Source organism: Embiotoca jacksoni, unplaced genomic scaffold (genome assembly GCF_022577435.1).
Source record: "Embiotoca jacksoni isolate LCO1_2020_lvr unplaced genomic scaffold, fEmbJac1.0.p SCAF_9, whole genome shotgun sequence".
Taxonomy (NCBI): Eukaryota; Metazoa; Chordata; class Actinopteri; family Embiotocidae; genus Embiotoca; species Embiotoca jacksoni.
Window position 1 is genome coordinate 19,269,471 of NW_027185447.1, and position 14,469 is coordinate 19,283,939.

Below are 14,469 nucleotides of genomic sequence, written 5' to 3' on the forward strand. Positions count from 1 at the left end.
AATAACGAGGTTTTATTGCTCCACACGTAACTGAGTAAGTGGTCCTATGATAATAAGGTGAACAGCTCCAGGGGTCATTCATCAGCATATTTCCTGCATTTGATTGCTCCGTTGTGCAACGAGATACCGTTCCTATATAATTTCAAACGTGATAGTAAATGTCTGAAAACGTGAATACAGTGTTTGGATGTTTTTTTTTTTGTAAATAAAACTCATAACAAAGCGGTTTGATGATAAATCAGAACTATTTTAACACCAAAGAGAAAATGTGAAATTTGCCTTAACCTAGAAACCTCCAGCAGAGGGCGCCATCATACTTAATACTAATTGTTAACAACCCCCTCCCCCTCCCCTCCCCTCTCTAAATCACGATTTTATGAAAAAGTTCTGTTACAAGTTGAAGGATGTGAAGGAAGGACTTAAAGTAAAAGTACCTAAATATTAACAGTAACAGTTAAAATGCCTGCGGTGCCGATATCAATATTGATATAGATGCACCAATGAATGCGCAGCATTTCACTGCCGAGGCAGGTTGAAGCAACTTTAAACTACTTGGTATATACAGTAATTTACACTAGTGGTTCCCAACATAGGGGTCAGGTCCCTCCCAAAGGTCACAAAATAAATATGAGGGGCTGTAATTTAGGAAAAAAAGAAAAATTGTGCTGCACATTTTCAATTTTCAGACGTTTCTCTAATCATTGCTGTTTTGTGAAATATTGCACGTATTGCATGCAGCCGAGACGTTTAAAAGGGAAAAATATCTTTAGTGAAGCTGTTAACGGCAACAAAACATCTGAAACATCACGGTTTCAGTTTGGTTCTATTTTTTGTGACAAGAGGTCACAAACTAAATAATTAGAAATTGCTCACTTGACCTTCAAATATGTGTTAAATTTGATAAATGTCCTGCCTTGTTTTCTTTGTTTTCTCTGTTTAATTGAAATATCTGTTAATTATAGCTGAGGAAGTTACCACAATGTTAACGGAGCCTGTGACCCGCTGATGAAAGACTTTGCTTTTGCAGTATTATGAACGAGCCGGATGTCTGCGGACACTTTCCCGGAGTAAAAATCACGAGCGATTGGGATCAAACAACACGCATCTCACAACGCTCATGATAAGGTTTATTTATTTACATGCACCAAAATACCTGCTGTATTTTTTATTTTTATTTTTTTTTGAAAAAGGCTCAAAAAAATCGTACAAAACAAATTCATTTCTTTTTTTCTTTTTTTTTTTTTTCTCCAAATGAAAGGTTTATATTGTCCCACGATTAAAACTGATCCAGCCATGAAACATGGGCTATACAGACCTCCATTAACACTGTACACAATGCAAATAGAAATGCAAATAAGTATAAAATGCGACACTGACTGAGTGAGCGGAGGTCGGTGGGAATGTAGGTCAGGGTTCGGCTCAAAGCCCCATCACAGAGGGAAACACAGCAGCACCTGCTGGAGGAGGGAGAGTGCATCAGTCCACTCGCACCGTTTCAGATGAAGCCTTCCCGTCTAAACTCTTCCATCATATTATACGTTTATATTGCTTTTACATTCAGCCTGCATCTCATTCATTTGTGTCGTACTTTTCGGGCTACCTTGACCATCTCCTGTGTCCGAATCCGGGACTTTCCAGTCCAGCTGGCGGCCTTTTTCGTAGAGTCCCTTCAGGACCTTCCTCACTTCATCGTTCCCGCCTCCGTGACTCAGCTCCAGGTATTTCCTGTACAGCTGCAGCGCGGTGCGAGCGTCCTCTATGCTGTCGTGGGTTTCCCCCTGGATGTTGAGGTCTGTGAGCACAAAGAGGAGGACAATCAGGAATGACTAGTCATCGGGATTCAGCAGTACTTTCACCGTTTGGTTTCAGTTTACACTGCAGTTATTAGGAAATGAACACCGACGCATCCGGGCAAAAATAAAAAAAATAAACAGTTGTCTAAATTATTAATGGTGCAGGTGTACTTCCAGATGGTGTTTGATGATAGATGACATTATAGATGTACTTTAAAAAAATAAAATAAAATAAAATAAAAAAAATTCAGCTTTTTCATTTATTTGCTGATTCAGTGTAATCAGGAAATGAAAGTTGTCCTTGACCTATGCCTGAAAACACAGCAGACACCTAAAAACTAAAATGATCAGTAAATGTTTACTGAGCTGCTGACACTCGAGATGTATCTGAAACTGTTTTTTTTATTTTTTATTTCAGAGGTTGTAAGAAACACAGTTTGAAAAAGAGTCAAATTGTTTTGTGTATAAGATTGAGTATAATTTTTTAATGGACTTTGTGATTTGATTTGTTGAAATAAAAACCTGATGATTATATTTTATCACAGCAATCACTGTGTGCATAAAGACCTGTGAACAAGCAGACCTCAACGCTTTTAACTCGATGGAAGAGGTCAAAATGTCAGATGATCTAATTGGTAATTGACAGCAAACCTCTGCCTGTGCTTCTTCTTTAGTTTGTTTCTTTAAGAGCGAGTTCTACCTTTTTAATCGTGACTTACCGAGAAAGTACCAAGCGAGAAACCTCAGAGAAATCATCCTTTTGCGGGGCAAATGGAAAAGGTAGACGGTGTCGATGACTTGATCTTTCAGAACCTTAAAAACAGCAAAGAAATAACCGCTGTCATCTGAACTCCGTTTACAGTCCTTTAAATTGTACATGACAAACATGCCGTTGTTGAGCAACGAAATACCAATAAATTAATGACGCGGAAGTCCTTCTGTAAGCCGTGACCAACGAAGCGAACTCCCGTGTCGATGAGGAAGCGCAGCTTCAGGTAGGTGGACTTCAGAGTGGTCAGGTGCTTCGAAGAAATTTTGGCATCCAGGTCTCCGGGTTTGATGCCAGAATATTGTGTCAGATAGTCGACAACCTGGAAGAAACAGCAGACACGAGTGTTGGTAACACACGAGATCCGATTTTAGGTCAAATATTTCCTTTGTTTTGTTTTTTTCTCACCTGCTCCTGCGTGGAGATGTAGTCGTCGATGAAAGGAACCCCCTCGTTGGGCCCCTGACCCCTCACACAGGTGATCCTGGCCACAGACATCTGACTGGGCTTGATGGTGGACTTTGTGCCGTCGCTACGCAGCTCGGCCTCCTCCTGCAGACCAACACATTCAGGGCTTCAAATTCACTTGAAGAAGCATCAACACAACGAGAGCACTTTAGAATAATAACCAAAAGCATCGATACAAAAACATCCTCACGCTGTACAAAATATTAAAATATTGGTTGATTGCAGATTTCTTCTGAGCGGAAAACACCCATTATTTAGATTTAGTTTAGTTTAGACTACTTTTTAGATTTAGCATATTTATGTTTTTTTTTTTTGTTGTTGTTTTTTTTAATATATGTATAGATATATATATATATATATCAGTGTTTCCTCATTCAGGTAAGTAAATTTAAAATTCTATCATGAAGGAAGTCACAACATGATTCCCGTCGTGACTCAATTTGTCAATGACTAAAGTCATTTGCCTATCGAGAAGCTTTTATAAACATTTAACACAAGGAAGCTGCAGGAAAACACCTTAATAAAAGATTCATTATGTCATTTATTATCTGCCAAACTTGCCAAAGTGAGTAAAATCTAATAATCTTGTTAAAAAGTCAGTTACTAAAGCGGTATTTGTCCTTTCATACCTAATTTTCAATTCAAAAGACTGAATAATGACGTAATGACATTATCAGTTAACCCTCGTGTTATCCTCGGGTCAAAGTGATCCGCAGCTGTATTCAACCAAGTTCTATATTATTTCTATATTTTCATATTTTTTTGGGATCATTGGTGACAAGGATGCTGTGAGGGTTTCTTTAAACCAAAAAAAATCCCCAAAAATATAGAAATAAAATAGAACTTGGTTGAACACAGCTGCGGGTCATTTTGACCCGAGGACAACACGAGGGTTAAAATGTCAACGCCGACTCACCTGGTTCAGTGTGACAAACTCGGCGTCCAGCCCGACCAGGTCGCCGGCCTGCGGCATCTCGCTGACCATGAGGGGGATGAAGGTGGCGTGACTCTTCCTCTGCTTGCGAGCCAGCGAGGCCTCCGTCAGCAGCACGCTGGCGTCGATGGGGTTTTTAACTGAAAACGGCAAAATACGAATGAGCTGGATGTGAACCTGCGACTAAAACCTCCTGCTCCGAAGTGCCTGAAAACGTACTGCGGAGGTCGTATTTGGTGTGGTAGTTTCTCTTGGCGTAGTACAGGATGGCCGGCACTTTCCAGCTCACATCGAACTGCGTAGCTTCGGTCTTCGGCAAACAAAAGAAAATGACAACACTTTTACATGAGGGCGAACATGGCATTTAATTAGAATGATATAAATAAGTGGTAAAACATTCACCTTGTCGATGGGTTCAATTAAGAAATCATTGAAGAGGTACCACTGCTGGTGTGTGACTCCCTGAAACACACAAACGGTACAGAATCATTCAAACGCGAGCCGCACTTTGTCTGAACTTTTGACCTTACAGAAGTCTGTCGGAGTTCGAATCTGAGCTTCCCCTCACCTCTTTCCTTTGATGGTACGTCTCTCCCACTTTGATGTGCGCTATCAGGTTTCCGCCCGTGCGAGCGTCCAGGACGTGAGGCACCGTGACCACCAAGTCGTAGAGAGAAGCGCCGTCCGCCTCCTCGGCGGTACTCAGCTGGACGGAGACAGAAAAAAAAATGTCTGGTTGTTTGTACGTAAATCTTAACATCATGATGAGTCACAGGTGAAACTCTTCTTCCCTCACCTCCTCTCCCTCAGGCCAGCTGCTGATCTCCAGGCCCTGACTTTTACTGATGGACATCTTGAGAGCGAGAGGGATCCAGACATGTCGCAGATCCTCCACCTGGGGGTCAAAGGTGAAGCCCTCCATGTTGCATATCTCCTCCCCACTGCACAAAGACAAAAATCACAGTAAAGTTACAAGTGGCGTTCAGACACATTCAATTGAATCAAACAACGAAGAGCTGAATTTATTAGTCGAAACACAGAAAATCAACTGGCTGTCGAATTAAATATTCAAACTTCTTAAAATCACTTTTCAAGCGAAATATCAAAACATATGATCGTTGCAGCGTCATAAATGTGGAGATTTGCTGCTCTTCTCCGTTATATTGTTCAGACAACAAATGGAATCGGAAGATTGGGATTAAATTATGAGAGATACCTTTTACAGTTTCTGATAATTCAGTGAGGAAACGGAAGAAAAACTAAAGATATATCGAAGTTTTTATCAGATCAAAATCTATTATGAAAACAATCAACAATGCAATGTTTATCATTTGCTATTAAAAGGGATCTTACTCTAAGCACCACTCGGTGGGCATTGGTGGAGGCTCTTTAGGCTTTGGAGGCTCATTCGCCTCCTTCTGCACGGCCTTACTGAAAGCATACTGTGAAAACAACCAGAAAAATACAAACACATTATTCATATAATTGAAAAACAGGCGAGTCACGAATTAAACTGTATTTGAAACTTGCCAAGATGGAAATAAAACTCACCTCAGCCTGAACCTTCCAGAATTCAGCCTCCTTAGCGCTGTTCACCTCGCAGTTTATGACCAGAACGTCCGGCAGACATCGAATGTTGCGCGTCTGCACCTACAGTGTCAAACAAAAAACATGAATACCACGACGGACTACAAACGTGTTGCCCGCTCGTCTGACCAGAGGCGGTGACTCACTGTGGGCTGGTACTTCTCACAGTTCTCACACCACGCCTGAGTGCTCTGCTCCAGACAGATGCTTCTCTTCAGGATCTCGGCGAAGTCATGCTCCTTCATTGTTTTTTCTGGACAATCAAAGAAGGGAAATGGACATATCGTCAAAAAAAAAAAAAAAAAAAAAAGATTTCCCCGCTCCTGATCCGCTCGCCTTACATTAAGACCCGTCAGTGTGAAAAGTCACCCGAGACTCACCTTGAGAGTTGTGCTCAGGGTAATGCATGGTGAAGAGCAGCGTGAGGGAGGAGCGCACCGTTTCCTTGCCGCAGCGACACAGACTGCTGTTCTCAACCTCGCAACCAAACAGCTTTCCGATGGCAGACTCGCTGGAGGAGCCCAGAGAGCTGCAACGAACACACGAAAACCACGGTTTCATTGAACGTCACTTTTATCTGGCAGAGCTGCGTGCAGCGATGCGTCTGCGGCGGCTGCGCCGACCTGCTGCTGGCCCCCCTGTACGCCTGCGGACCCTCCTGCTCCTGCGTCTCCTGGTGCAGCTGGGTGAGGATGAAGCGGTTCCAGCTTTGGATGAGGCGACCGAGTCGGGCCTTCCCCGTCTGCTCGTCCGAGTCCGCGAGGATCAAGCCGAGCGCCGAGGCTTCAGGGATGGTGCGAAACGCTCGGAGGAAGTTACTGGCCTGGAGAGAGAGGAGAAGGGGCATTGGGAAACATTCATGGCAGATAATGTGCAGATAAAACACAATATGGATGAGATTTAAACTCCTCTGCGTTGCCCGAGGGATCGACCTGCTGTTATTCAGAGAAACAATAAGCTACCTGACACGGATCTCCTCGTGACAGGTCCAGCATGTGGAAGAGGAATCCGAGCTCGCAGGCCAAGCAAAACTCCTTCTGGCACAAATGATTCTGCACTAAACACCGGATCGGCTCCAGGAAATACAACACCTGATGTGGCAACATAAAAACAGGAGAATAACTTATGAGTAACCTTTCCGTTAAAATTCATTTCACAAAGAGCCCTCTGAAACTGGAGTTTCCTACCTGGATCATGCAGTTGCAGTAGGCATTGGGAATGTGAGGCTCCAGGCCAGCGAACAAAGTTCTGTTGTAATGTTTGAAGTCGAAGTCCTCCAGTCCAAGTTTAGAGTATTTAATTGTGACCTGATGTGATTAAAGACATCTTCATTACATATCTAAGTGAACAAAACGTACTATTGCAGAGCAACAGATCATCGTGAAATAATAATCAATCGTCCTTCTATGTGAAAACCAACAGGAAATATAGAGTCCAACCTTTCTGTACTTTTTGGGGACCATGTAGAGATGCGGCTCTTCATCACGTCCAATCGGTGATTCTGGGACCTGGTTGTAATTATCATAATCAAGCTCCACGTCTTTAATTTTATAGGGAACCTGAAAGCAGCACACAAAACAAATATTAGATGGTTCAAATTCACGCATAAACATGACATGTTTCTAAATCTGTAAAATGACACATTAACACATTAATAACGTTTTGAGATGTAGAATTGTGCTCGTTTTTAACTGTTTGGTGCCTTCAGAGCCTTTCCAAAATGTTGGGAAAAAGGCCTTTTTTAAAGGAGCGTAATTTTTTGCTTTCAACATGCCTGATTTCGAGGGCGGGTACGAGGATTTGCTGCGTAACCAATGAAGCCAACGGTTTTCATCGTGCGCAGGATCTCTGGGTCCACGGGAGGAGCTCGCCTGTTGGAGAGAAACAGGATTTAAGATGCAAACCTTCATTAAATAGTAGCAGGTTGGAAAAACAAAAAGGGAGACGTTGTGTCCATTAGAGCTCAGTTCGGGTCCAACGGGCCAAGTGTGCCCGGCACCTTTTACGTTTTGGCTTCTGTAATGACTGAAATGATTATCAACTGTAAATTTTATGTAGCTGAAACATAATATGAGTTTTTGGACAATATACAGCACAGTGCTGTTGAGCTTTCCAATTAAATTAGATTGGCTTACGCCTTATCTATGAAGAATGATATCTGCTTATAATCATGTGCCATCAGCGTGTCCTTCGTCACTTTGAGTTGCCAGTCAAGATGAAAGTCGAGGCACTGGTACACTAACAATAATTTCTGCACAGTAATAAAATTATTTTGACAAGAGTCATGTTTGAATTGTTCCGATTTTTTTTTTTTAAAAGATTTATAATTAACATTTTCTGCAAAATACGTCATATTTTCAATAAATAGGTAATTTGACACAAAAAACGTGCATTTTTGGCCCGTGGCCGTCCAGATTGATTTTTGGACCTTAATAGGAAAGAATTCGGGCACCTCTGATGTACACGTTGCTTCCAGTATACATCCAGCAGCAATGCTCCCTCATACTGAGAGGTGTTTCTGATAGATTCTCAATTTTTTTATCAGAGACGGTAAAATAAATAAATATCTCAATGCAACAAAATACAGCAGCATTACAAACCTCATTCTCCACAATGACCAAAAAAAGTCCACGTTCAAATTTGTCAATCAATAACTCAATCAATCAAACTTTATATAGCACTTCTGATAGAAATTACTGCCGACTGAGGCATAATAAAATAAAAGTACTTTAATCAAATCGGAAAAGAAAACAAACAAACATTAAAAACTCATTTCAAGCCATATCTGATATTAATTAATTAATGATGTGAAATATAATGTGCCTCAGTCTGCTCGCTCTAACTGTGTCATGTATTAGTGCAATAAAACCCTGACATCACTTTCACGGACATGTTTGCCAACAATGCCAACGGAAGAACAGAAATTAACAAGTTCCAGTTTGTTTTTGTCGAGTGAAGGTGAGATCATACTTCTCCATTTCTCCTGCAGGAACACTTCGCTGTTTCGTTTTCTTGACAAAGAGTCACACCGGCAATTAAAAAGATACGGCCGGTCAGATTCTGTATTTCTGCTATTTCGTGATGGATCCCATTAAAAGATCAAACCAACAATGCGGTCATCTGTCTGTCAATTCTTCCCAACTTCCCTATCTTGTCCGTGTTACTCAGTCCCGAGCCCACGAGTTTCTGCTGAATATGTAAATCTAAACACGTCATAAATATATAGTTTCATTTTCAACAAAGGATAAATAAATAATTGCTTAACAGCTGGGAACAAGGCCTGTCCAAATATTACATAATCAGCATATCTCAGCTGACGACACTCATTTCCATACAAATGAATAAAAACATCTGTATGTCACGAACAGAAATGTCACGTTTCTGCATTGTTTTCCACAATTTGAGGTTTGACATCTTAATGACGTCACCGTTCTTCTGCTCTGGTCTGATGCCACATGAGAGGTGCTTATCTTTTAATATTCAAGCGACTGCATTTAATTGAGCATCTATTGACCTTAACATCATGGATTGAGTTAAAGAAAAAAAGGAAAGCCCAATAACTTGGAGGGGGCAATTTGTTAAAGTGAATGAACAAAAAAAAAAATTAATTGCAATTATTTGTTTTAGAAATAATGTATTTGCTGAGAGCTACTTTCATCCTTTGATGCACTCGTGAGTATTTCCAGCAGCAGCATGGTGTACGTGGAGCTGCCTCAAAACGATCAGCTCTATAAAAACATAGAACGGCTGTGCCGGTGTTACCTGGGGCTGGGTGTAGCCAGCGCGGAGGCCCAGTCCGACCACAGCGGCTCGGTGCTCGTCAGCGGCATGGGGATGAGCGAGAGCGGCAGCAGGTCGTGGTTCCAGTCCAGCTGGGGCAGCGTGTCCACGAGGCAGGGCAGGGCGAACTCCGTCTCCCGGGAGTAGTCGTTGAACGAGACCTCCGGGGCGTCCGACCACAGGTGAACGCACCCCCCCGAATCCCCGAAGGCCAGGGCTTGTTTGCTGGACGACACGTCGAAACTCATGAGCAACTGGCCCACCGTGTTGACGTGAAAAATGTCCGCCACGTTGGCAAGACCGGTGGGCTCACAGAACTGACACTGACCTGGGGAAGGAAACAGGAACAAAGCAACATGGGACCGTGTTTAGGGAACACTTTCACACAAATACGTGAGGACAGAAATGGTTCTTAAATTCTGAGATTCAGCTTAAAACTTTCCTTTTCTTTAAAGCTTACAGTCAGTCCTGAGTCAGGTGACCTTGAGACATCCCTTAGTTCTGCTACTATAGGCCGAGGCTGCTGGGTGACTTCCCATGATGCACTGAGCTCCTCCCCATTTCTCTCTGTCCACTTTATCCATTTATATGCCACCATATCGTCTCACTGTCTTTATCCGGTGTTTTGTCTGCAGTTACTGGCCCCACTGACACACCCAGTGTTTATTGTTTGTTGTATCTCTACGCTGTTCTTTTCTCTCGCCGCTCTCCCCTCAACGCAAACAGTCGAGGCAGAAGGTCGCCCACCTCTGAGCCTGGTTCTATCCAAGAAAAATGAATCTACGCCTGCAAACCAACTAACTAAATAACCTGAAAACAACCGACAGTAAATTCCCCCGTTGATACCTGTCTGCGAGATGATGGCCAGGCGTGACGTGTAGGTAGGAATGAAGCGCAGGAAGAGGGGATCCACGTGCACCTGCAGCGGAGTGACCGCTCGCATCATGCGGAGGTCGTACACCATGAGGAAACGGTCGCACGCCAACCCGTTCATTCCTCGGCTGGAGAACCCGCACGCAGCCAGGAGGTTTCCGTGAACGTCGAAGTCCGACAGGCTGCCGGAGAAAGCATCGAACTCGTGTTCCGTCTTGAAGGAACGCAGGTCCCGAAGGGTTATCTGATTATTTTTTTTTAACAGAGAGTGAACATGAGAGTTGTGTAACCCAGGACAAGCACAGTTTCTAAGGTGACGTTATCGAGTCCTCCTTACCTTGCCAGAAGTGTGCCCGCAGAAGAAGAAACGACTGGTCTGACGCATTATTGCCACTCCAGGAACCTCAACAGTGAACTGTCAAGTACACAAGACAGCAAACAGTCAGCTTCTTGCTTTTGAATACATTATTCATGTATAACTACATGAATGATACAGACTAGGTCCTGTATGGCCCTGTTGCGCATGCATAGAGATCAGAAATGCATGCAGTGTCTTACTTTTTGAGTTTCTTGAACAGTATTTAAGTCAACTTCAACTGCATAGTTTTGTAATCCGCCCATGAGTAGCATGTTGTTGTCAGTCATGAGGAGACTGTGCATATCAGCTCCTTCCTCCATCCTGGAAGGCAACACACAGTCATAAGGTTTTATCATCTAATTCAATAAGACAGTAAATCATTTCACAGATGCAGGGCATCTAATGTCAATGAACCAGAAATAAATAATAAAAACATGCGTGTTATTCTTATATTGTAATTCACACATAAACAATGTTAGAAATAAATCGCCTTTTATCACCTACGAAATACAGCTTGAGAAAGACCCTACGTCACACAGACAAATGCAAAAAAGATGACTTTGGTAATTTTGTAAGACATTGATTGGCTGCAGCTCGGACAAAATTGAGCAGCCAGGATTTTTAACAAGAACTTCACCTGTAACTTGTTTTAGTGAACGTATAATCTTATTTCATGCTTTTGTTCTTACTCTTACCTGCGCAGCACTTCGAGCTGCATTTCATGTATGAAAAAGTGCTGCAAAAGTTTATATAATAATAATATTTTGAGACACTTACGGATAATCAAACATGACAAGGCCACCTCGAGTGGAGCATTTGAGGTTGCACTTGGAAAGGAACAACACGCCCGTTTCCAAACTCTGAATTTGTCGAATGTCGTCTGTGGCGTTCGCTTGGAAAGAAGAATGACGTCCCATTGTTGGTCCAAAGAATGAGGTTACATGGCCCTGAAGGGAATAATTCACAGATAAGAACAGATGACAAACTTAAAAAAAAAAATTTAAAAAAAAAATTGTTTTAATATTTTTAACTATAACAAACCCGCAGGTGACAAGAAACTATGATCCATAATAATCCGGGCTCTCACCCTGTGGTTCCCCATCCACAGCATCTCCTCCTGGAGATCAAAATGCGTTGCAGTGACTGGGACGCCAACTTCTGAGACGACGCTGTGCAGCTCAGAGAACATGCCCTCCATCAGGTGCACGGCCTCGGGGACGGTCACGGCCAGCCCCTCCGGGTCCAGCTCCACGCCCTGCAGCAAATTCGGGTTGAGGTGCGGGTCCATGGAGGGCTCCAACCCGGCGTCCAGGGTCCCGTGGATGCCGGCTGAGTATTCAGCCATCCCAGCGTCGAGACTGTCAAAGTTCATCATGAGTGCCGCTAAATCAACCTGCAGAAGAACGGAAGCTTCTGTAAATAATAATAACAAACAAACACACACACGTGTGTGTGTTTGGCCCACGTCTTGATGGGTTAGCAGCAGCTCGGGAAGCTATCGACAGTGCTAACAGCCCCACAGACACAATGCTGCAGTATTCATTACTAAAATGCAGTAAAAAAAAAAAAAAAATTAAAAATAAAACCCACTCACGACTAGCTGTGTCTAATTATTTCTGTCAGCTGGTGGTCAGCAGCTGATAACGGTTAGCTTCATGTGGCTAACGTTAGCAGCAATCACAGACCAAACAAGACATTCACAGTTTACTGAGCTGCACCAACTCTCAGTTTCTGCGCCCAAAACATCCGCAATACGGACGACTGCGGGGTCATGTAGTCTGGAAATAATATCTGAAATGTAGATGTAGAGAGTTTACCCACCTGCTGAAATGTTTCCCTGCGCAGGAGTCCATGCTCGCTTCGTTCACAACAATAACAACAAGCCAGGAAAAGCATTTCCGGAGCAAATAGTGGTGCGTTCAAGGGCGGCACCGAGGTTCCGGTGTTGTCCTTCCTGTGGGGGAGGGGGGCGGGTTATTTCAGTCAGAGGGGTCTTTCCTTTCTCCCACAATATTCTGTTTTTAAAAAACCTTTTCAAGCTTCAATACACAACATATATACCACTGACCACTGAACACTAATAAAAAAAAAACTAAAAAAAACTGGCAATTGTCCAACTCCGCAAGGGCCCTGAAGGCACCGTAATTTGACGCGTTTAAGATAATTAGATGAAAAGCAAATTTGTGAAATTGACGGATGAGCCGATTAAGCTGTTGGTAAATCGACTAGAAATGAGTCACCAACTATTAGCCATCTTTCAAGATATAAAAAAAAAAAAAAAATGTAAAAAAAAAAAATTCTCTTGTTAATCGATATGTGAGGATTTCCTGCTTTTTCTTGTTTTGTAATGTTTTAAACCGAAAATGTTTGTATTTGGGACCGTTGGTCGGATAAAAGCTGGAAAAGACATGTCAACTACTGGGATTTTTTTTTTTTTTTTTAAAGTATGTTTTAAGCCGTACGATTAATTGATTAATCAAAACAACTAATCATCGATGATGAAAATAATAGTTCGTTTGTAGCACTATAAATGTCTTTCGGGGATATGCACCTTATATAAACTAAAAATGATAAAAGCCTGACAGAAGGACCCACGATCAAAAACACAAAAGGACACAAAACAGACAAGAGACAGGACAGTCCTTCAGGAGTGCTTGTTTTTATTGTTCTGGGCAAAATATTAGGATTGTGTAATGTGAATTATGTTCATATTTGGACACGTCTTTTCCCATCATTGTTTAGGGTTACGTGCTACCACAAGGGGAAGTGTTTTCTGTGATTAATGTTCTCATTTTTATTAAGTGTATTTTTCCTGAGCTTCAAATCAACCATATTTTAATTTGAAAGTGATCGGTATGGCTCTAACCCAGGGTTTAACCGAAAGGTACAGTATTGATGTTGCTGTCTGGCAGTCGGAGGTAGAAGTCTGTTATATGCACAAATGGGTACCTAAAAGCAACACAGACAGTGGGAGGAACGGGTGGTTAATAGGGGGTCCAGAATTTTGCCTCTAGACTGCATCAAATGAATCTGGCCCTAATCTTGGCAGTAGAAAAACTGCACACTCCATGATAAAAAAAATAATAAAAAAAGCAGCAGGTGAGCTGTCTTCATTCCAGTCCTTTTAACACGATATTAAAGTGATCATAAAACTAGCAAATTCAAGTTCATCTCCAAATTGTCCCTCTTTACCAACGTTTAAAATGAGAAAATAAGTAAACGACAAAAATATTATTTTTCATTAGGTCAATAAATTGAATGATTGCGATTGATGGGAAAAGTAAAGGAAGTTGGACCATAACGTCTGCGTTGCGTCTTTCTCAGAAAAAAAAAAAAAAAAGAAGAATTCAGACGAAATGCAAAGGTTTTTCTCTGGTAGAGAAGAGGGGCAGATCGCTGACAAAGATGGAAAGTTTGTCCAATCTGAGTGGTGAATTCAAAACATTATCACCCTAAAATCTAAAAGGGTAATTTGACTTCCCGGCACAGCTACAGATCTTAAACCTGATTAGAGCACGTTTAGATAAATTAATGTCATTTTTGTTAGTATTTGATTATCACACTTAATTCCTTTAAAAAACAACCCCACCCCCCCCCAAAAAAATAATAAAACATGGACGTAGTAAATCATATTAGACAATGATAATGCATTTATGTGATTAAAGTAAACAGAAAAAAACCCCAGTTCTTTTATTTTATTTTTTAAAGATAGAGGGACGTTAAAAATATTAATAACATAGTCGTTTCATCAGGTCTTTTCTTTTCTTTCATCTTGTTCACTGAGTTACCTCATTGATATCGTTCACTGAGTTACCTCATTGATATCGTTCCTCTGGTTAGGGTCTTCCTGTTTGTGCGTTACGTGGATATTGATTTGCACTTCGCATGAACGCACCTGAGGGATGCC

The 14,469-nt window shown here is 41.9% G+C and overlaps 1 protein-coding gene across 4 annotated transcripts; it reads right to left on the reverse strand.

The window, feature by feature from the left end:
* Window positions 1–507: 507 nt before the first annotated feature.
* On the reverse strand, window positions 508–12,449 carry pan2 (poly(A) specific ribonuclease subunit PAN2). 4 transcript variants are annotated; one of them, XM_069140133.1, is made up of 26 exons: window positions 12,384–12,449; window positions 11,650–11,955; window positions 11,340–11,509; window positions 10,763–10,883; window positions 10,542–10,619; window positions 10,178–10,448; window positions 9,314–9,659; window positions 7,326–7,422; window positions 6,991–7,110; window positions 6,739–6,858; window positions 6,514–6,642; window positions 6,175–6,374; window positions 5,932–6,080; window positions 5,698–5,804; window positions 5,516–5,614; window positions 5,318–5,406; window positions 4,761–4,905; window positions 4,533–4,670; window positions 4,367–4,426; window positions 4,184–4,274; window positions 3,947–4,104; window positions 2,971–3,114; window positions 2,705–2,884; window positions 2,513–2,606; window positions 1,601–1,792; window positions 508–1,454 (listed from the first exon to the last, which is right to left on the reverse strand). In XM_069140133.1, the coding sequence occupies exons 2-26, from the start codon at window positions 11,935–11,937 to the stop codon at window positions 1,420–1,422; spliced, it is 3,621 nt and encodes a 1,206-aa protein (XP_068996234.1). In that variant the 5' UTR covers window positions 11,938–11,955; window positions 12,384–12,449; the 3' UTR covers window positions 508–1,419. The 4 variants fall into 4 exon arrangements, with proteins under 4 accessions (XP_068996234.1, XP_068996233.1, XP_068996232.1 ...); XM_069140132.1 differs by having other exon boundaries at window positions 508–1,457; XM_069140131.1 differs by having other exon boundaries at window positions 1,589–1,792.
* Window positions 12,450–14,469: the final 2,020 nt, after the last annotated feature.